The sequence below is a fragment of the Camelus dromedarius genome, chromosome 24 (assembly GCF_036321535.1).
Source record: "Camelus dromedarius isolate mCamDro1 chromosome 24, mCamDro1.pat, whole genome shotgun sequence".
In the NCBI taxonomy this organism is placed as follows: domain Eukaryota; kingdom Metazoa; phylum Chordata; class Mammalia; order Artiodactyla; family Camelidae; genus Camelus; species Camelus dromedarius.
In genome coordinates this window covers 30,942,598-30,964,780 of record NC_087459.1, presented here as the reverse complement: position 1 = coordinate 30,964,780, position 22,183 = coordinate 30,942,598, and the positions used below count along the sequence as shown (strand labels likewise).

The following is a 22,183-nucleotide window of genomic DNA, read 5'->3' as shown; positions in this document are numbered from 1 at the left end:
GAGGCGCTCATGACCGAAAGCCCAGGGCAGCCCGATGACGCGAGGCCAGCAGCTATGGGCTGAATCATTTGCCCCCAAATCCATGCACTGAAGTCCCAACCCCGGACCTCAGAACGTAGAGTCTTTAAGTGGTAATCAAGTTAAAGGGAGGTCTTGAGGGTGGGCCCCAACCCAACACAACTGTGTCCTTATAAAAAGGGGACATCTGGATTCAGAGACACGCACAGGGGAAGACCATGTGACCACACAGGGAGATGCTGTCAGCGAGCGAGCCAGCCAAGAAGAGAGGCCTCAGCAGGAACCAGCCCAACCCTGCTGACACCTTGATCTTCAACTTTCAGCCTCCAGAAGTGTGAGGCCATACACTTCCGTTATCCAAGACCCACCCCCACCCCAGCCCCACCCACCACATCTGCAGTGTTTGTTACAGCAGCCCGAGCTGACCAGTACAACAACCTTGTGGCTTTACCAGTGACCTTGGAACAGAAGCCAGACATGCACTGGAACCCCCATGGGACGAGCATCAGTCACAGAGGCTCCAGCACCAGAGGGAGGGAAGGCTGGCCAGCACACCCGGGGACAGCCTAGTTCACTGACTGTGAGCAGTGCGTGGGGCAGGGTGGGGAAAGCGGGAGGCCAGTGGCTCCAGGAAGTGGGTGGGCCCTGGGAAAAGCTCTAACACAGCCCAGGCGCCTGGGGCCTGCTGTGCGACCCGGGACTACTCACTGCCCGGCTCTGAACAGAAGCTGCAGGGGACCGATGCTCAGTGTCCGTCAGCAACTACATGAAGGGAACAGGGCCACCAGGGCCTCCTTCGCCTGTGTGGTTCACACATCCCTGCACACCGGTGCCTCCAAGGGCACTTTGCAGCCCTAGCTCGGCCCCCAGCCCAGGGTCACAGATCAGCGCTGGGCCAGCACGCCTCCACGGCACAGCACTGAAGGGCATCGCGAACACCCATGTCCGCACCGACTGCTGGGTTCCCCCGGACCTTCCCCTCCCACCACTTCCCCAGCTCTCAGGTGGGCGGCGATTCCAGGCATCCGGCAGCTCAGGCCAAAAACCTTGGAACTGTCCTTTCACACCTACACTTAGTGCATCAGCAACACCGGCTGGCTCTACCTGAACTTCCACCCAGAATCCAACTATCCTCACCCGTGTGCCCCCAACCCCTCGGCCTGGGGCTCTGCACCTCCGCCCCTGCTCCTGTGACAGCTCTCCACGCAGCCCCCAAACACCACAGTTAAGTCTGAGCCCATCACTCCAATTCAAAACCATCTTCCAGCAGCTTCTCCATTTCACTCCAAGTGAAAGACCCCACTGGGATCGCCCACCCAGGTTACCCTGCAGACCTCCTTGCCCCCACTCCCCACTCCTACTCCACTCCAGCTCCTGGCCCCCTTGCCTCTGTTCTAACATAACACAACCGTCACCTCAGGGCCTTTGCACTTGCTGTTTCTTGGGCCTGGCATGATTTTCCCCAGAAGAATCTTCCTCCCCCGCCTGTAAGAGGGGCTTCCCTGGCTATCCCCCGTAGGAGACCACCCTTCCCACCTCTGCCCTGTCCCATTCCCAGGGTTTCCGCCTGACCCCGGTCACCACTTGACAATTCTGGGCACACAGCAGGAGCTTAACAAGTGAACAAGGTGAACAAGGCAGGAGTGTGAAAAAGAGGCAAGAGTGAGCAGAAGCCTCGAACTGTGTGACCCATCCTCAGCGCCCACCTTCCCAGACACCCCTGCCTCTGTGGTCCCCACTGAAAACCCACCAGTTCATTCGATCAAGAGGGTTTTCACTTTCTTCTGGAAAAAAAATTTTTTGTGTGCCAAACTATTTAAATGAGAGAAAATAAATAGCTTTAGAACAACAACAGAACAACAGACGCCTGCGGGGGAGTGGGCGTCACTTGTCCAAGCTTCCTGGAAGGGGGACATCTGACCATGACGGTGAAAAAGCCTCAAAACTATGGCCTTGTTCTGACCCAGCAGTTCTACCCCCGGGGAATAAATCCCCGGGAAAACCAGGTGTGGACAAAGATTTCTCTTCAAGAGTAATCATCACATTATTTACAACAGTAAGAAAGAAAGAGCCTGGTGTAGGGCTGTAGCGGTGTGCGGAGACCCGACACGGTGGCTGCGGTGGCTGTGGTGGCTGTGGGGCCGACGAGAAACTGCTAAAGTTCCTGTGGACACAAAGTCGAATTTTATAAGAACATGATGGATGGAGAAGAGAAAACCTATGGTGGCTGTGAAGGCCTGATGCCATGTATCTTAAATTGATATCTTTGGATGGTCATGAATTTATCGTAAAAAGAGAACGTGCGCTAACACCAGAACAATAAAGGCCATGTTGAGTGGCCCAGGTCAGTTTGCCAAGAATGAAACTCATGAAGTCAGTTTTATAGAGAGATCCCTTCATATGTGCTATCAAAAGTATGCATGTATTTTACCTACAAGGTTCAGGATACTAACAGCTCCACGGAAAGTCCTGAGTTCCCAATTGCACCTGAAAATTGCACTGGAACTGCTGATGGCTGCAAACTTCCTAGATTGTTAAATAAAATAAATTATAATAAACTTAACTTTTTTCAGTATTTAAAAAAAAATTAAAGAAAAAAGGGAAGGGAGGCAAATTAAAATGCCCAACAATCTGAGGTTGGGTCTTTGAAAGCCAGGGCCTCCACCAGGCAGGTAACTGGGCAGTCCCTAAAAAAAATCTTTAATAACATACAGCTTTGAAAAACGTTTCATAAAGGATATATACTAAGTGAAAAAGGCAGGTTACAGAACACTGTTTACAAAATGATCTTAATTTTAGAAATGCATGCCGCGTGTGGAAAAGCTCTGGAGGAAATACACCAAAACATCTGGCACTGCTGTTATCTCCTTGACAGCTGTCGCCCGGGCATCTCCTCTGTGCCGGTTCTGGGCGGAGCATGGCCTGCTGGCACAGCCTCTTCATACATTTCTTGGCGCACCTCAATTTCCTATGTTGAACATGAGTGGTTTTTTTGTTTTTGTTTTTTGCAGGGTGCAGGTAATTAGGTTTACTTACTTATTTATTTATTTTAATGGAGTAACTGGGGATTGAACCCAAGACCATGTGCATGCTAGGCACTCACTCTACACTGAGCTATACCCTACCCCCATGAACATCAGTGGTTTTGTGCCAGCCCAGAATTCACTGCTCATTCTGCTGAAGACATCCCACTCCTTTTGAGAACCAGCCCCTTCCTACATCCCAGAGGTGACTGCCCACCCCCCATCTAGGGCTGGGCATGATCAGCCTGGTGCATCCCATCTCCCGGGCCACAGGGTTTGCTTCTCCCAGTCAGCCAATGGAAGTGACTCACAGAATCTTTATTAGAGCCAACAGGAAGGAAGTAGCCTCTTTTGTGTGTCCACTGAGCTGAGCAGGCCCATGGGTCTGGGAAGAAGTTATCAGTGACCCCCCCTAACAACAGTGGGCCTGCCTTGAATGAAGCCAACAGAAGGAAATGAAGCAAGGGGTGGGAGGGGACAGCGGAGAGGGAAAACCAACTCCTGATGACTTGGTTTTAGCACCTGGATCCAGCCATACCTGAAACTAATTACCAAATCACTGACATACTTCGGTTCCACAAGCCAATAAACTTCCTCTGCCCTTTTCTAAGCTAGTCAAAGTGAGAGTTTCAGTCCCTTGCAATCCAAAGCATCCTGCTCCTAGAAAACTCACCACTGACAGAGGAAAATTTTCACCACTAAGAAACCCACAGACTGGTTGCACAACGTGACTGCATATAATACCACTGCACTTAAAAAAAGTTAAAATGGTATAGTATACCATTTTTCTTTAAAAAGTGAGTATGAATAAACCATAGCCTGAAAATTTTGAAATTTAAAAATCTTATTAAAGCTTTTTTGAAAAAAAAAGGGAAAAAGTCCCCCATAGAACCCCCCCGCCCAGCTCAGCATGGCTCACCTGACACCTCCTGGCTCCGCTTCTCCAGCTCCAGCTCAGCGATCTCACTCAGCAGGGTGATGCCATGCAGGAAGCTCTGCTCAAGGACCAGGCTCTGGGCCACCTCCAGCTTCTCCAGGGCCTGGGCTCCAGTGCCCGGGGAGGGCAGGGGCCTGGCCTGGGGCAGCTCTGCCGCCGCTGCCAGGGCATTCATGCCAGCCAGTGGGTCCTCCAGGCTGGGCAGGAACTGGTCGGAGCCTGCCTCCTCCAGGAAGCAGGTGCTGCTTGGCACAGGTGCGGCCTCCCGGGCCTCCAGGCTCAAGCACTCTCCCTCCTCGGCCGGCACATCACAGTCCGGTGGTTCCAGGCTGGGCCGGGGCTCGCTTGGGGCCACCTGGGCCAGGTCTTCCTCGGGTACCGCCTCTGCCATGGGCACATCGACGGGCACCTCCACTGGCTCCTCCTTGGCCTCCACCAGCGTCTCGGGCGTCAGCCGCCCCCCCAGGTCCGGGGCAGCTGCACAGGATTCTGTCCGGCCTGGCGAATCAACACACGCCTCGGGCCCCTCCGCAAAGTCCGGGCACCCGGAGGGCTCCGCGGGCCCCTGGCTGCCGGCACTCAGCACCTGGGCCTCCAGCAGGCCACCGCCACAGCTGTCCACTGGGCTCGGGGCTGCCAGGGCTTCCTCGGGGGGCAGGGTCAGCGGGGACTCCAGGGAGGGCAGCTCTGCAGGGCCTTCGTCCATGTCCTCCACCTCCGCCTTCACCTCCCGGTCCACCAGCGGCTCTTCATCTGGGACCTCCTGCAGCGGCTCTGGGATCTTGGAGGGGGACAAGCGGATGGGCTTGTCTTCAGGCGAGAGCGCCAGGCGCTCAGGCCCATCAGCCGGCAGTGGCACGTCGGGGGCCAGGCCATCGGCGTCGGCGGCCGCTGTGGGCTGCAGCAGGAATGGGTAGGGCCTCCCGTAGTGTGGCGGCAGGGCTTGGAACGGGTACCTGGGTGGGATATCTGCCAAGGACACTGAGGGTCAGTGGGGACCCCTTCTCCTGCCACATCTGACATCCCCCGTGTCCCCATCAACACCCACCTACCAGCCAGCCCTCTCTGCTCGGCCAGCCTGCAAGGCTGGATCCCTTCCAGACAGGATCTGAGGAACCCCAGGGCCCTTCTGCACAGCTGGGCCACAGAAAAGGCAGCCACCATCCACATCCTGTCTCCGAGGGTCTTCAGTGGTCTCAGAGGCAGAAACCCCCATTGGCTCTTTCTTGAGTCCCTCCCGCCTCAGCACCCAGTACAAGGTGGGACCAGAAGCAAATGTTTAGTAAGACCCCAAACGGTCCCAGTGTGTGCTGTCTTTGGCCTCCACCCCACCCCATTAAAGCAGAGTTGGGGGATTCAAGTTGTTCAAAAAATGATAGTAATACTGTAACCGAGCAGGACCCTAAGGGACCTTCCCGCCACAGACCACCCCCCCATATCCTCTGCTTTAGCTCCTCTCTGAGGGACACACGTAACAGTATCTAATGCGTATTTCTTGAGTTTTTCAGATGCTAAAACCACTACCAAATGGAAGACATTAACTATGCCATGATCATGAGCACGTGACCTTCTGGCACCTAAGGACTGGTAACATTAACACTCTGTTAGCTCAACACGAGACAATCAGAGAACCATGCGTGAGCTGCTCACAGACCCTGGGATGCCCCTCCCTCACCTCGCCTTTAAAAATGCTTCACTGAAACCCTTCAAGGAGTTCGGGGTTTGAGAGGCATAAGCCACCTGTTCTCCTTGCCCAGTCCTGCAATAAACCTTTCTCTGCTCCGAACTCCGCCCTTTCAGTTTGCTTGGCCTCACTGTGCGCTGGGCATATGAACTTGCGTTCAGTAATGATCCAGTGCGGCCTCCCCTCCCCTACTTTTCCCCACCCTGGAGGGTAACCTCCCTGAAAGCAGGATGGGGTGCAGCTGACTTTCTGCAGTGTTCCCAGGCCCTGCCCAGAGCTGGGCAAGCAGCAGGTGCAGTCAGAAGCTGACTGGGGGAGCCAGAGGCACAGAGCACCCCCAACCCTGCACCAGGGCCGGGCATGTGCCCCACATGTGACCTGAGTAACAAGACATCTAATCTCCCCAGAGAGGGGCAGCCCCTTGGCCTAGATCACACACAGCATTCTGGTGGCAGAAGTCTGAATTTTGGAATTGGAACTCAAGTCCTCCCACAGGAAGAGGCACCCAAGCCTCAGGCCCCACCAAGGCCACCTGCTGCACGGCCCTGCCGACACAGGGTGGGGCAGAGGGGTGTGCCCCCAGCACATGGGGTGGGGATACGACGCAGAATGGGCGTCGCTACACTATTATCATCAACGTGACAACTGAGCACCTACTACACGCCAGGCATGGCGATGAATATCCTGCAGGCCTTACTTTGTTTAATGCTCAGCTCAGGTCCTTCTGAAGTAGGTTCTAATATCACACCCATTTTCTCTGCCCCTCCTACTGAGGGAAGGCTGGAGAAGGATTATGTCTGACTGTGTGCTCAGGTATCTATCCCAGAGCTCAGCTGTGGGCCACGTACATAGTAGGTGCTCAACAGAGAAGGGAAAGACGAATTGAGTGAAAGAATAAATGAATAAACAGATGGGGGCTCCGTTTCACCAGCTCTTACCTGAGAACAAGGCCTGGAAGGGGCTGGGGGCTTCCTTCTCCAATTCTAAGTCCTTCTTCTCGACAACGTTCTCGGGGGCCTCTTCCTTGCGGGTGATGCCAGGGGTGGGCGGCGGGGAGGCTGGCGGCGGGCTGGTGGGGTGGGAGCTGGGCGTGGCGGGGTAGGCGTAGGTGGGCGGTTTGGACACATCCTCCAGCTTCTGGATGACCTTAGCCTTCAGGGCAGCCACAGGGGACGCACGGGGAGATGGCGGTGGGCTCATGGCCTTGCCATAGGTGCCGGCGGGGCCGGCAGCCAGGCCAGGGGGCTTCCGAGGCAACAGCCCGGGGCCCGCGGTGGCCAGGCCAGCCTTGCTCGAGGCCTCCAGGCTCCGCTTGCTCACCTTCTCCTCCATCTCCACCCGCTGCTCCTGGGCCTTCAGCCGCTCCTGCTGGGGAGGAGGCCAGCCAGCAGGGTCAGCGCAGCAGGACCCATCACCCAGCACCTGCTCTGCCCTCAGGGCCCCCTGAGCCCACAGGACAGAGAACCTCAGACAGGTTGAAGGCTGCCCACCTCCCAGACATTCCATCACAGCACGCGTAACAAGCACAGCATTCCCTGTAGAATTCCAGCAGACGGGGCTGGGGGCACCTCCGGTCCAGGCCCTGGCCCCGCTGGGACCTCACAGTCAGGGCAGGGGTACCGGGTGGAGACATGAGGCTCCTGAGGACAAGGGACCTGCCCACTGCCCGGCTCCTCCATGGTGTCACGACACTACCTACACAGAGAACTCCCTGCCTGCGAGCACTCTCCTGTCTTACCATATTTGGGTCTCCAAACACCTCAAGGTGGGCAGGGGAAGCCTTTTCTCATCTTTGATGACTTGGGGAAATGGAAGGAAGCCAGCTCAAAAACAGCCATGCTCCATGGAGGCCAGGCAGTCGGCACACAAACACACTGGGAAGAAAGGCTCCAAGCCCCAGCCACTCTCACGATTGTTCAGTCTCACTGAACAACTTGATGACACAGGAATTACTAGCCTCTGTTTCCAGAGGAAACTTGAAGCCCAGAGAGATGAATTCACTTGCCCAAGGGCACACAGCCAGGTGTGGCAGAACTAAGGTTCAAACCCAGGATGCCATGTGCTGAGTGTGTCACCTCTGCTGACTCCTCCAGAGTGGGTGCCACACAAGAAAGAATGGACAAGGCCAAGGAGAGGACAAATGTCGGGGAACACCTTCAAGGAGGCTGGAGGGCCACAGGCTTTGGGGAGTCCACCCACAGAGGGGGACCCCTAATGTCACCTATCTTATGGGATCAGGCCATGTGGCTGGAGGCCAGTCCCAGCCCAAGAGGGGAGCCCAGGGCCATCAAGCGTCCAGCCAGGCCAGGCTGGGCTCAAGAAACAGCAGGAGCCCACTGGGATCCCTTCAGCTCCAATGCAAACGTTTCCAGTCCACAAGGCCACCTCTCCTGCCTTGGTTTCCCCATTGCTCCCGGCAAACTGCCCCTGCCAAGCTCTGCTCACCTTTCAGCCTGGCTCACACCATCGCCTCTCCACGGAGGACTCCTCCACAACTGACTTCTTTAGGTCTCTGGGCAGACATCACCTCCTCCAGCAGGCCCTCCCTGACCACCAGCCTCTCTAGACTTTTCTCCCTCGAGGTCCATAACTGGACTTTCTGCTGGCTGACCCCTCTGCCTCACCATCAAAGAGGGGCTCCGGGAGGGGTCTCTACTGCCCCCACGCCAACTCACCACCAGCTGGGCACTCCTCTGCAGTTCCAGGGCCTGGGCCGCCTGCTGCTGCAGGTACAGGAACTCTTGCTGCCGCAAGAAGTGCTGCTGGGAAAAGAGCTGCAGCTGCTGGGCGTGGTGCAGGGAGCTGCGGCCCGGCGGGTACAGGGCAGGCCAGAGCGGCGGCACCGCGGCCCGCTCCATCAGCTCCGCTGGGGGCAAGAAAGACGGTGAGGCTGTACCTACCGCCTGACGCCTGTCACCCGCTCTACAGATGGGAACGCCGGAGCCCCAGGATGGAACGTTAGTTCACACTGTGGTGGAGCTGGGCTTAGCTGGGTCCCTGCTTGCTTCCTGGGCGCCAGGAGGCCTATCCTCCCTACGCCACGGGCAGACGCGTCCTAGGCCCAGGGCACACGGGTCCTGTCCACACCCCACGTGGGACGTCCCTGAGGCTGCGGCTGGAGCGTGCCGACGTGGGAACTCCTCCTCCTCCTCCCACTACACCCAGTGGTCTGCCACGTGAATTCCTAAGGGGTGGGGGCAACAAGGCAGGAGACCGGGCCCTCCACTCGGCCAGCCTGCTCTGCTTCTCCATGTGAGCTCTCTGGGTAGGGACTCACCCAAAACAAGGACCCCTGTGGCTTTATGACACACCCACCCTGTTCTGCTAAGTGGACTCCCCCGCCAACCACACAGGAGGCCCATGATGTTTGGGACAGTTGTGCTAGGCAAGGCCATCACAGCCCCTGCCCCCCACCACGGGGCTGCCACTTACCAAAGTGAGGCAAGTGATCGCTGGGAATGACCACCAGCTGGCCCGACTGGGGGTCCCTGACGAACTGGTAGGCCGACGGCAGGGAGCCCCCCAGACCGGGTGGGAAGGCAGGCGCCATGCCCTGGTGCAGAGATGGGGGGCCCAAGCCTAGGAAAGACGCAGGCCTAAGTCAGTGCTGGGGGCCCAAGCCCAGCCCCTACCCCACCCACTCCCCAGTGCCCCTCTCTTGGGCCTCCAAGCAGGAAGTCGAGGATAGGGCAGCCTGATTGTGAACATGCCCACAGCCACCCCCTCCTGGGCACTGCCCACCAGCAGGCTTGGCAGAGGAACCCCATCGGGTTGGTGCCATTATGACCCTGCTGGGACAGTGAGGGAGGGAGCTGGACTGTGGGGACAAGAGGAGTCCCATCCCTGCCCCCAGCCACCAGCACTGCCCTCCAGCAAGGACCACATCAGGCCTACTATCCCCCACCCACCACCCTGCCCTCCCACCAGATAAGGGAGAAGTCACCCCACACTCACCATAGGGGTGTCCAGCCAGCCACATGGAGGTGCTGCCTGAGCGGGGCAGCCAGGGGTGCGTGGCCAGATGGGCCGCAGGGTCGGCCGACCAGCGACCCGAGGCCCCCAGAGCTGGACCCCCAGTCACCATGAGGTTGGGGTTCAGGCCATTAGCAGCACCGCTGGTGGGGTGCAGGCGGGCCAGGTCGGCCAGCTCCTTGCTTTCTCTGGAAGGGGAACAGAGGCACTGGTGACAGCCCGGACGGCCCCAGGGATGGGAGAGAGAGAAGGGGTAGCACCTCAAGTAAAAGGGGGACACCAGGGCACTGCTGGGACAAGCCAGCGCCAGAGTACAGATGAGCCAGGCCCCGGGCCTTCCTCCGGGGACCCTCCCACACTCACTGGAGATGGGCTGGGGCTCCCACTCTTGGGACCACCAGCCAATCCACCCTCGCCCCAGGGGCTCCCAGACCCTCAGGCTCCCGGGCTGCCCCCAAGCCCTCACCTGAGCAGCTTCTCCTGGTCCCGGTCCAGCCGTGCCCCCAGCAGCCGCTCCTCCCGCTGCCTGGCCCGCTCATCCCCACAGCCCTCGTCGGCCCGGCCGTGCCCTGAGTGGGGCAGGCAGAGAGTGAGCCCCGCTCAGAGCCCCGGCAAGCCCTCAGTGTCCGAGCTGCTCCCTTACCCTGGCCAGATGTCCTCTTGTGCAGAATCGTCCCTCCACCACCCCCAAAAGAGCCCACTGTAACCCGCACAGGTAACCAGGATGCTGTACTAAAGCATCGTAAAACAGATCACGGAATAACACACTATGAATCCAATGGCATTTACTGACGTTGTTTTACTAGTTTAACGCCAGAAAGGCAGGCTGTGGGGGGCGGGTCAAGATGGAGGGAAACCACAACCCAAAAAAGCAGTCACCATTCAAAAGTACCGCCAGAGCCCGGTTGGGGGGGGGGTCAGCCCCCACACCGAGGCCCTGTCACGGTTCTGCCTCAGACACGTGGTTAATCTCAAAATCAAGACAGAAAAATGAAACCAGAGAACACTATCCACGTCGGGGAGAGTGGAGGATGTGGGAGCTGCCAGCCTGCCCTGCCCCGTCACCTGTCCCTGCCCCAGTGCCCAGGGGGTGCCCCCCCCCTCTGTGGCTGGTCCAGCTGCACCGTCCATGAGCTCCCCACCTGCCCCAGAGCAAAGAAGGCAGGTCCGAGTCCCAGCTGGGCATACAGCCAGCTCTACACAGACAGGAGGCCAGGGCCCCCACATCTGTCCCTCATCACCCTGCCACCTGCTCCAGTCCCTGCCCTAGCCCCTCTTCCTGGGCGTCTTTACACCATGAGCCATAAATCAGCACACATGTGGCAGCCCCGGGCAGGCCAGGGCCCAGGAGGCATAGCCACCAGCAGCAGAGGCCACTCAGGGTGCAGCTGAGACTTTTCTCAAAAGAGAAACCTGCTGAGGCTGGACTAACTACTTCTCTCAGGGTCAGCCGCCCTCAGGCAGGTGTCCTCCCGCCTGGGTCTTAGGAGGTGGGCCCAGGGAGGAGGCCGCCCCCAGCCCCCACGGCACATAGACTTTATCAGTTATTACTCTGCTGGAGACAAATGTCACCAGGGGTCCACCAGCAGCCCCACACTCATGGCCCTCGTGGGTAGGAACCTAACTTGGGATGCTGCCTTGGCCATCTCCCCCTCACTTCTCTCCCACTGTACCCCCAAAGAACAGAGCCTCGAGGAGAGGCTCAGGGACGCGAAGAAATCTGCTTCCCCTTCAGGGAGGTGGGAACCCACCGGCCCTGGAATACAGGAGAGGAGCCCGCAGGGAGGGTACAGCCATGCAAGCCCACGTGCCCGATGGACCGAGCATGTGCGGGCACAGCCTAGCATCAGGGAGGGGGCGCACCCCGAGAAGCAGCTGGAGATGGGCCAGGGGGGCCACCTGGGGCTGGTCTGGACATTCCAGAGGTGGCTGGGACAACAGAGAAGCAGTGCACGTGGTGAAGCAAGAAAAGTCAGAGCTGGGACACGGGGGGGGGGGGGGGGCGGGCAGAGGGGAGCAGGCAGGAGTGAGGGTGGGCAAGGACGTCTTCCCGACGTGGCCCCTGTGGGTCACAGAGGTTCATCCCTGGTCTCCTGCTAAGTCACCTCATGCCGGCCCTAGTCAGCAAAGGCACTGAGCAGACTTCATGTCAGTGCCAGTGCCAAGTCACCACCACTGTTTCCGGCACATGGCAGGAGGTAAAGGAAGAAGGGGGAAAGGCTGGCGGTGGGAAAGCAAGGCCGCGCCAACTCAGGGGGAGGTCCCGGCAGGGAGCCCTGGCCTCCAGTGTCAGCCTTGTTCCCAAATCAAAGAGGATCCTGAGTCCACCTGCCCCCTTCACAAAGGACTGGAAGGGTCCCTGCATACGGACCCCCACCCAGGAATGAGGCCCCAAAGGGCAGCCAGGCTTTTGATCAGGGCCACCCAGGAGTTCTCCAGCTGGACTAGAAAACCAGGCCATGTGCCCAAGGTTCCTTCCCCTGGAGGGGATGGCCTCCCAGGCCTACAGAAACCCCAAGGGCCCTCAGACCCTCTGGGCCACCCTGGGGTGTAGGACAGGCTTTGGCACGGAGCTCCTGGTGTCTCCAAGAGGGACAGGTGCCTGGAGCGTAGCCTGCCCTAAAGACCTCTGTCCTCCAGCCTGACACCTCTCCACTGCCCTGACTGTCACCACACAGGCTCTCAGGGGCTTCCCACCCCAAACCCCACCTGCACCAGAAACCCGCATGCAGGTCCGCCCATCTTGGAGCACCCACCATCCCCAGGGTCACTCAGGCCAGAGCCCCAGACCGCTCTCTCCAAATTCAGTTGGTCTCTGAAGAAATGTGACATGCCCTCCACATCTCACCCCCAGGCTGCACCCTCATCCTCCTGAGTCAGCCTGTTCCCTCTTAGCTCTGCTCACACCTGTCCCTCCCACAGAGTGCCTGCTCCATGAAACCAAAGCCCTACATGCCCCTGAACATGGCTCATGCCACCCAGCCGTCCACTCTAGCGTACCCCCAGCCTGTCTGCCTTCCAGTCATACCCAGGGCCACACACACTGTTCCCTCCACCCAGAATGCCCTTCCTCTACACTATTCAGCCACCCTAGAGTTCAACCCGAATGCCACTTCCTCCAGGAAGCCCTCCCTGACCACCTCTCCTCCATCATGATCCCTTATTTGTCTCCCTCACAGCACTGAGCGCAACACAGAGCCATTTTGCTTGTTAGTTGTTCACCATCTGTCTCCTCCGTCAGATTGTGTGTTAGTCTGGTTTGAGCAGAACCTCCATGGCTGTCCACCTCTACCCTACACAATGCCTGACACAGAGGAAGCTGCTCAATAAATATGCAAGGAGTGAATGAATGAATTTACAAGAATATCTTCAGGAAGAGTGAGCTAAGCAGAGAGCGCAAACAGCACATGCAAAAGCCTTGAGGCAGGAGTGTGCCAAGAAGCATCTAGAAGGCCAGGTGCAGGGGAGAGAGGGTGCAAATGAAGGCTGGGGAGCAGACCGCAGGGCCTTGTAAGCCGTGTGAGGGGATGTGACTGAGATTTCACTGCAGGTGAAAGGAGAAGCCAGAGGAGGCTCTGAGCAGGGATGAGACATGCTCAGATCTCCCTCCCAACTGAGGCTTTGAAACCCTCCCTCCCTCCGGCCACCTGTGGCCAAGTGAACCAGAGGGCCCACCACCTCTCTGTGTGAGCGCCAGGCGGGCACAGAACCAGCTCCTCCAGGAGGCAGGCGGATGGGGCAGAGGGGCACCTACTCTGGGGTCCCAGAGACACAAGACCCCTCCCCCACCAGCCCTTGAGGCATGAGCTCTGGAGACATCTGGCATTTTTTTTTTAATTTTAGGTACTATTTTGGTGGGAGGTAGTTAGGTTTGTTGCTTTATTTATTCATTTTTAATGGCGGTACCACGGATTGAATCCAGGACCTCAGCCATGCTAAGCACACGCTCTACTGCTGAGTGACACCTTTCCCCCACCCCAACCTCAACTTCTGGCATTTTAAAGCTGCCTCTGTGCCCAGCAGGGTCTTAGGCCCTCTCCAGGCGTGCACTCATCCAGTGGCATAAACCCAGGAGGTGCGGTTCAGCCATCATCCCATCCCAGGTGAGGAATCGGAGATCAGACCACTGATTGGCAGGGAGGTGTCACGCTGGCATCAGGGTCTAAGTGGGTCTTCCTGACCACTGGCATGCAAGTCCCCCCACAGAGAGCCGCAGGGTGGGCAATCTGCAACCCTGCAGTGACAGCCCCTCTATGGGTCACACACACTAATCCCGGCAGTAACAGCCAAGGCTCTAGCTATGGCCCAGTTCCCATGGCAACCCCCTGCCGGCTCCATCTGAGGTTTTCGGCAGTTAGGGCAGCCACCACCTCCAGCCCACTCAGGGCTCTCTAGAGTCGGTGGTCAACACCACTGATTACACCCAACACAACCCCAGCTCTGCCAAGCATAATGGGTGGGGGGGGGACCCCCATCACTGCCCCTCCCCCCCAGATCTGGCCCCCAACTTGCCTCTACCACAGAGGTGACGACGGGCAAGGAGAAGAGATGGGAGGCACGGGCCTGGGCTTAGGGTTCAAGCTCAGCCCACCTCTTCTAGCCAGGTGACCCCTGGCGAGGCACTGCAACCCCGCAGACCCGGCTCTCCCAGCTGTGAAGCTGGAATAATAACAGATCCTCCTTGGAGGGGTTCAGGGGAGGAGATGGTGGCCGGGGTACCTGCACACGGCCCCCTGCTAAGCCGCAGGGACTGTGCCAGGCTGCTGGCCTCTCAGGTGTGGACACCTCTGGATGTAATGCCCAACCTTCACCCATCTCAGGGTCCAAGACCCCTAAAGCCAGACCAGGCCCTGGGTGAGCCCTCGGGGCCTTTCAAAAAGGATCTAGGGCTCACGGGCAGAAGCTCTGAGCTCTTAAGGACCTGAGTGTGAGCAGAGAAAAGGTAGGCCTATCTATGAAGCACCTACTACATGCCTGGCATCAGGGAAGGAGGCAGTCCTCCCTACCTCCATGGAGCAAATGTGGACGCCGGCTCCAGAGGGCTGAGGCTTCTGCTCCAAGGTCATGCAGCTGCAGGAGGCAGGGCCTGGACCTGAACCCAATGACAGGCTCACCCCACAAAGTGGACTGAGTAAGCTGGGAGGACCCAGGGCCCAGGGTTGACGACCACCATTCAGCAAAGGTACCCGGAACTCCTCCCCCTCCCTTGAGGTCACCCGACTGGGTAAAAATCACCACTTCTTATGGGGATTTTTGTTTTAAGGAGAATAAGAATCAAGTCTCTTACTTTTCAACCGTCACCAACAAGGAAAGGCAGCCTCAGCCCAAGCCCTGGAGGTCTCAGCCTAAAACTGTCCCATCCTCGCTCCCTCTCCACCCTCTCTCTCTCACACACGCACACACGTGCACACTCAAACCCACATTCTCACACACACACATTCTCACACACACACACCCCCCGCATGAACACAGGTCCCTTGGGCACAGACAGGTACCCTGGGCACCAGGATGAACTCTGGAGACCGTGAGTCCCAACAGGGGTGGTAACATCATATCACATGAGCATCATGCCAGACAAAGGACCCCAAAAGATGTCCGGCCTCCCAGAGAGGCCTTCCGCTTCAAACTTCTCACCTACTGAGAGGGCTTGTCTACCTACCAGCCGGCCACCTCCAAGCCAAGAGCCACCAGCCTCTCCCTCAATCCTAGACTAAAGCAGGAACTCGTGTGAGCACCCAGGGTCAGAGGATAGGCCTCCCAGGCTCCAGAGGGGCTCCCCACAGAGAAATGGGCTCAGTCGGTCATTCAAGAAACATTTCCTAAGCATCACTTGCTCTGAGCTTTCTGGCCTGATAAAGATCTTCTGCAGCTATGCTGCATGCAGATGGGCGGGGACCAGGGGAGGCCCGGGGCGGTCTTCAGCCTTACTGGGGTGTCTGGGAGAGCAGGGCTGGGGCTGTAGGTGGAGGAGGCAGCCAGGACAGGACACAGCACTGGCTGCTCACCGTGGACTGAGGATGAGGCCCAGGCAGGAGTCAGCTTGGGAGGCACAGGAGGACCAGGCCTAGGGAGGGATGGGGATCCAGGAGATGTGCGTCCAAGATGCCTATGTAGCTTATAGGAGGAGCATCTGGGAGACACAGGAAAGGGGGCCACAGGCAGGAGCCCAGGACATGGACTTGAGCCAAGCCTGAGCTTGCAGCTGGTTAAGTCCCAGGAGTGAGCTGAGCTGGGGGCAGGGACAGAGACACAGGGAAGAAACCAGCTGCTTGAGTTTGACTGCGGAGAAGTCCCTAGAGCAAGGGGCAGTGGGACACAGCCTTCTGGGGCCCTTCCCTCAGCCTGCCAGCCCCTTACCACCGGCACACTAACCATCGCCTGGGGGACAGGGCGGCCTCAGTGCCTGAGGGGGGACCCTTGGCTCAAGAGTGGGTTCTCTCTGGGCAGATGGAGTCCAGAGTTTCAACAAAAATGCCACAACATCAACTCTCCAAAATCCCAGGAAGGAGTCCAACAGCAAAATACGTAAGGGACAAAAGAAAATGTAAACAATCAACCAAGTCCTGGAAAAACATTCAATTTCACTAGTAATTAAAAGAAACGCACCATTCCTCCCTACTGAGCTTAGTAATTTCTTTTTTAACAATATTAAAACACAATCCTGAGAAATCTAAAATGAAACAGACCATAAACAAGCATATAAAATCCCTAATTACCTAGGAAGTCACAAAGGCACTGAACGTCAAGACCATAGGAATGCTGGGACCCTAGTTTTCATCTATCACACTGGGTCACTCATTCACTCACTTATCAAACACCTACTATGCGCCAGACTCCACGGTAGGTTTTGGGGACACTGAACTAGGTAAGTAAGGCACAGTTACCTCCCTCAAGGGCTTAGAATTGAAAGCTTAAAGCTAATCTATTCCTAGGAATCTATTCTTAGAAAATGACTCAAAATATCAGGAAGGTGCAATGCACAAAAATATTCAATGCAGCTTCCTAAACACAAAAACATCAGAAAAGGGAAAACTGAAATGCCACCAGGGAGTGGCTAAGTGAACTGGACGCTCTGGACAGAATAGTAAAGGCCATTAAAAATGATACTTATAAAGAGTTTGCAAAAGCGAGAGGAGCCCATCCATGTAGGAAAAATGCAGGGGCCTGAGATGCGGCGCGCGGGGAGCTCTGCAGATGCACAGGAGAGTAAATCTGGGAAAGACGTGAAAATGTTCAGGGGGGTGTAAAATATAATGGTCCCTTTTCTCCTTTCTCCCTTTCTGCATTTTACACATTTTTCTAAGTGCATAACGGAAAAAGCAATAAACTTCGGAAAGTAGCCACAGCCCACAAGTGGGATAAAAAACAAACAGGACCAGGAAGGCGGGAGAGAGGGCTGGAGGTAGGGAGGAGGCAGGTAGAAAGGGAAAGCAAAGGTGAAGGGGGAAGAAAGGGTGAAGGGTGGGAGGGGGACCAGGACTCACCTTTGACATTGCTCAGCGACAGGGAGCGCTCCTGGTCGGCCAACCCAGGCCCCAGCCGGCCACTGCCGCCACTGTCCTTCTGCCGGGCCACAGCCACCGCAATGCCCACGGGCGGATGTCGCACCTCCGCCTCACCCTGGGCACCGGAGCCCTCGCGACCGAAGGCCTTGGCGCTCTCGGGCCTCTCGGGGTCCCGCTTCAGCTGCCGGCCCCCAGCTGCTGCAGGGCCCCCGGGGTGCGGGAGGCGGGTCTGGGCGCGGGGGGCAGCCGTGGGAGCAGGCTCGGGTTTCATGGTGCCCAGGCCTCCGAAGGGGCTCTTCTTGCCACAGCCACCAGGGCGCACGGCCACGGCCTCGCGGTTGAAGCTGCCGCTGTATTTAATGAGGCTCTGCATGGCCGAGCCCTCTCCGGGTCCGTGGGCCGCAGCGTGCAAGTCGGCGCCCGCGCGGGAGCAGGTGGCCGCAGTGCGGGGCAGCGCGCCTCCAGGGTCCAGATAGGCCTTCTTGGAGGCGGCGGCAGCGGCCTCCTCCTCGGCGCGGCTAGCGTGGTGGTGCTGCGCGGCCAGCACGGCCATCTGCGTGGTGGCGAAGTTGCCCAGCTCAAAAGGTTTCCACTTGTGCTCAGGGCCGGCAGGCGGGGGCGGCCGCCCGGGCTCCAGGCCGAAAAGCTTGGCGGCCTGCTGGGAGGCGGCGGCAGGCCCGCGTGGGACGCGCTCACAGGGCCGCGGTTCGACCTCCGGCTTGAGCAACTCCTTGGCGGGGAGGTAGGCCCGGGGGTCTGGGGAGGCGCGCGCTGCCCGCGCAGGTGGGGCCTCGGCAGGCGGCGGCCGCTTGAGGGAGCGGATCACAGAGCTCTTCTCGCGGAGGCTCTCGGGCCGGTCCGGGGGTGGCCGTGGGGACCCGGGTGGGGCCTGCAGGACTCCGGGCCTGCCTGCCTCGCGCTCCCGGGCCCGGGCGTCGCGCGCCTGCGACGCGATCTGGATGGGCCCCGGGCGCTCGTCGAAGGCCTCCACGGAAGGCACGAAGGTGGGCGCCACCACGCGGTGCTCGCGGCCTGGCTCCCGTGCGGCCGCCGCGGGGAAGATGGTGTAGACGCCGGCGGGGGCAGGCTGCGGTGCGGCGAAGGACCCGGAGGCGGCGGGGGGCGCGGGGACCGGCGGACCCTTGCTCGGAGGCGGCGGCGGGAGCGGTGAGGGGCAGGGGCAAGGCCCAGGAAGCAGGGCCTCTGCGCGCCGCAGTCGCGCGCTCTCGTCCTGGCGCGCGGCCTCCTTGGCGCCACGGGCCGCCTCGGCCACCAGTGCCGAGAGCCCTGGGTCCCCCGAGCCATTGCAGAGGCTCAGCACCGAGGGCGGCGGCGGGTTCTTGCTCTTGGGCTCGGTGGTGGCCGTGCCCGGCACTCGCGGGGGTCCGGGCTCGGCCAGGAAGGGAGACAGGCGCTCGGGGAGGCGCGGGGGCCCGCGGTCCTGGCGGCCCTCCGCCCTTGCCTCTTGGGTCAGGTCCACCACGCCGCGCGGCCCTACAGCCTCTTCGCGGGCCCGCGGGTCCTTCTTGCCGAATAGTGGGGGTGGCTCACCGCCGCGGCCCGCCCGCTCCTTGGCCGGAACGTCCCGAGAAGAGCCTTTGGTCGAGGCTCCTGAGGAGTGGCCGCCTGGGGTCCTGGAGGAGGAGGGCACATGAGAGTGCAGGGCGCCCGGAGCCCCAGGAGCAGGCAGGAAGAAGCCATCTGCGGAGAAAAAAAAGCACAGCCCGTGAGCGAGTGCTCCCTTCTAACGAGTACAGAGCGGAAGGGAGTCCCTGAAGGGTACCCTGGACTCCAGGGCAGGAGGGCCATGCACAGCACAACCCTGTAGAAGGCAGGCTCTGGAAATGGCTAGAACCAAGTTGAAAGCTCACCTTGGCCACCTCTAACCTTTCTGAGCCTCAGTTTCCTCATCTGTGAAAGGGGGAGAGGCCAGGGTTGAGAGCTACTCAGAGGGCCCAACAGGATGAGATGAGGACAGCACAGTGAAAAGGCACCAGGCTATGGGCGGGCCCAGAGAGCCTGTGGGTGCTCAGGGGCTGGGTCTCAGAAAAGCATCTAAGGCAGGAGCCTTGGACAACACAGCTGGGATGCTGCCTGGAGTACTGGGTAGTGGTCCCCCCAACCTCATCCCAGAGCTCCCCCCACCAGCCTCCCTACTCCTGCCCTCTGACCTTTCTGGGTATCGAAAATGCTGGGCTGGCCCAGCTGGCTGAGGAGGGGGCTCCCGCTGCTTGGGGGCTCCAGGTGGTTTAGGTGGAGGTAGGATGGGTACAGCCCGCTGGGCAGGTGAGAAAATCCTGGAAGAGAGAAAAGACGCTGGGCTGAAACATCTCCTGCCTCCCACAGGGACCTTCCTTCGACCCTCTCTTCTTGGAAGTAATGTCTCTTGGCTGTCAGCTCCCCCACCCCATGGTGGGAGCCCTGTGGTTTACTGCCAGCTCCTCAGAACAAAGACTACCCTCTGAAGCCCGGCACTCAGGCCTCCCTCCAGTCCCAGGCAGCCCCCAGAGGCTTGGGCTCTCAAATCCCCCAGGAAGAGAATTAAACTGGATCCAACAAAGGGCAATGATGATGATGATGATGATGAAGATCGCGGTCTAATCACAGACCAAGCCCTTTTAACTGCTTTGCCTTTGTTATTCTCATTTACATTTCAAAGGAAAAAACCTGTGAGTCAGATACTCTTTAATATCCCCATTTTACAGATGAGAAAACTGAGGCTCAGAGAGGATCACTTGCCCAAGGTCACACAGCAGAGGAGCCTGGCTTTGAATTGAGGTCACCAGGACTCAACCTCAGCCCAATGTGGACCCAGTTGAGTGGTATACTGGTTTAACTTTGCTGTGTGATCCCAAGCAGGTCGCTTGCCTTCTCTGAACCTCAGCCCACCCAGCATCTCCAGCTGCTGGGTCTCCCAGGCATGCGCTGCCAGGAGGAATTAGTCCTGCCGTGGTTCCTCCTAACTTCCCACAACTCCCCACCCCGACCCCACCAGTGATGCCCAGAACCTGGGCCTTACAGGGCACAGAAGACAGGAAGGGTAGTCACCACAGAAAGAAAAAAGAGGCCCAAGATGGTACACGGGGAATGGAGGTCCAAGAGCTGCTTGGCAGGGCCCAGAGGGCCAAGCAGGTGCTGGGGGAGGGACCTGCCTCTCTGCCTGGGCTGTGGGTCCTATAGGACCTCAGGCGCATTGGAGATCCCCAAGGGACTTGGGTCCCACATGTTCCCACCCAATTGCTCCCTCTGAGGCCAGAGATACAGGACCTAACCCTGGCCACCCTGGGCCCACACCTTCTCCCACATCACCATCGGATAATAACATTAACAACCACAAAACAATACTGATCAGCTGATACGTTATCTCATTACTGAAATAACACTCCTATCTAGGCACTGGTCACACTGCTTTCTCATCTGTAAAATGGGCATAATAGTCCCCCCTTCACGGCTTGTTCTAAGGATAAAGTGAGTTCAAGGATGCAGTGCTTCGTGCACAGGAAGCACACTGTGTGTTTGCTATTGTTACCATTATTACTAGTGTTTGTTGGCAAAGGAGAAAAGAGAGTCAGGGAGGGCAGAGAAGAACACTGATGGCACAGTCCCCGGAGACGACTTCTGCTCTCCAGGCCCCTCCAGCCCCCGCCCTAGCGGGCAGAAGCGGGAGGCTCAGATGGGACCCCAGCCCAGAAGGACTGCCCACCATCCCAGACCTAGAGGTAGGATGGCCCCCCTTCCATGTGGGGCACACATATGTCAGGACAATGACAGAAGCACTCGGTGACACTGGCACAGAGGAAGTGGGGATACAGTGGGCAGCGAAAGGCCCAGGAAAGTCTGAGCCTACAGCAGGCGCTCCCAAGGCCCCGATCTTCCAGGACCCGGGAGCACCACAGGAGGAAGCAGGAGGGAGCTGGCACCCAGCATCTAAAATCCACCAGAGCTGCAGCTCAGGGAAGAGCTGAGGCTCCCCCAGGCCCATCCCTTCACTGACAGAGGGGAAACTGAGGCTTCAGGGAGGCCCAGGATTTGCTAAGCCAGCAGGAAGCCAGGCCAGCCGAGCCCCCACATTTAAGGGCATCACTGCAGAACGACAATAAGGGAGCCCAGCAGAACCCGATCCCACTGCTCCCACAACTACTGACAAGCTGACTGTGCGCCAGGGAGACAGCAGTGAGCAGAACAAATGAGGCCCCGCCCTCAGAGCGCACTCTGGTGGGAAAACGTATTTCACGAAAAAACAGATAAATCTGTCACCACAAGTGACACACTCACAAGTAGGTGAGTGTTTGAGCCAAGCCCTGAAGGATGAACAGGAGATAGCCAGTGAGCTGGAGTGAGGGGCTGCAAGCAAAGGGAACAGCTCGTGCAAAGGCCCTGTGACAGCAACAAGAGGACCAGCTGAGCACTGGAAGAACAGCAAGGAGGCCGGATGACCAGGGCTGGGCCCCACTGGCCACAGCGTGGAGGGGTGACTGTGGAGGTGGGGTGGAGTGGGCAGACTTTAGAAGTGCTGGGGACAGTGCCCCAGCGGCCCTTGGCCCGCCCGCCTGGCTCACTCCTTACCTTCATGGGCATGGGCCGCCCACAGCTGCACCATGGGCAGGTTGCTGGGGGTGGGGGAGCGGAAGGAGAGGTCAGAGGGCAGGGGCACCGGGCTCCCATGGGATGAGGCCGACGGCCCCATCCCGCTGGCCACAAAGCTGCCCAAGAAGGCCTCGCCTGCAGAGAGAAGGGGGGGACTGTCAGGCAGCCAGCAGGCCACCGCTGCCCAGTCCACTGCCCAGAGACCCCCATCTCTCTCCACATCCGGAAGCTGACGTGGGCAGGGAGCCCACCGAAACCTCCTCGGCCCCGCCCCAGCCCCTTGGACTCAGGACAGGCAGTTTGAGAAAACTGTCAAGTGAGACCCAGGTGCCTCCAGGGCACCCAGCACTCTTAGCTGGAGGGCGTTACCACCCCAGACCCAGCAGGGGAATGTTTCTCCCCAAGTGCAGATGGAAGCTGAGGCTCAGTGGGGGGCAGGCCTCAAGTCTGAGGCCAC

General features: G+C 58.7%; 1 protein-coding gene and 1 pseudogene across 8 annotated transcripts in view; one reads left to right on the top strand and one right to left on the bottom strand.

Moving 5' to 3' along the window:
- Window positions 1-22,183, bottom strand: part of TNRC18 (trinucleotide repeat containing 18) — an 85,698-nt gene that overhangs the window by 43,575 nt on the left and 19,940 nt on the right. For 5 of the 8 annotated variants that reach the window (XM_064478716.1, XM_064478718.1, XM_064478719.1 and 2 more), the window contains 9 exons: window positions 21,706-21,861; window positions 19,311-19,436; window positions 17,119-18,840; window positions 10,101-10,203; window positions 9,617-9,822; window positions 9,095-9,241; window positions 8,338-8,528; window positions 6,601-7,030; window positions 3,961-4,947 (listed from right to left, as the gene is read on the bottom strand). In XM_064478716.1, coding sequence (XP_064334786.1) covers window positions 3,961-4,947; window positions 6,601-7,030; window positions 8,338-8,528; window positions 9,095-9,241; window positions 9,617-9,822; window positions 10,101-10,203; window positions 17,119-18,840; window positions 19,311-19,436; window positions 21,706-21,861 — 4,068 coding nt within the window. The remainder of the gene's footprint in view (window positions 1-3,960; window positions 4,948-6,600; window positions 7,031-8,337; window positions 8,529-9,094; window positions 9,242-9,616; window positions 9,823-10,100; window positions 10,204-17,118; window positions 18,841-19,310; window positions 19,437-21,705; window positions 21,862-22,183) is intronic. The other 3 variants (XM_064478722.1, XM_064478723.1, XM_064478717.1) reach the window with 2 other exon arrangements.
- LOC105104244 (elongin-C-like) lies at window positions 2,214-2,577 on the top strand (annotated as a pseudogene).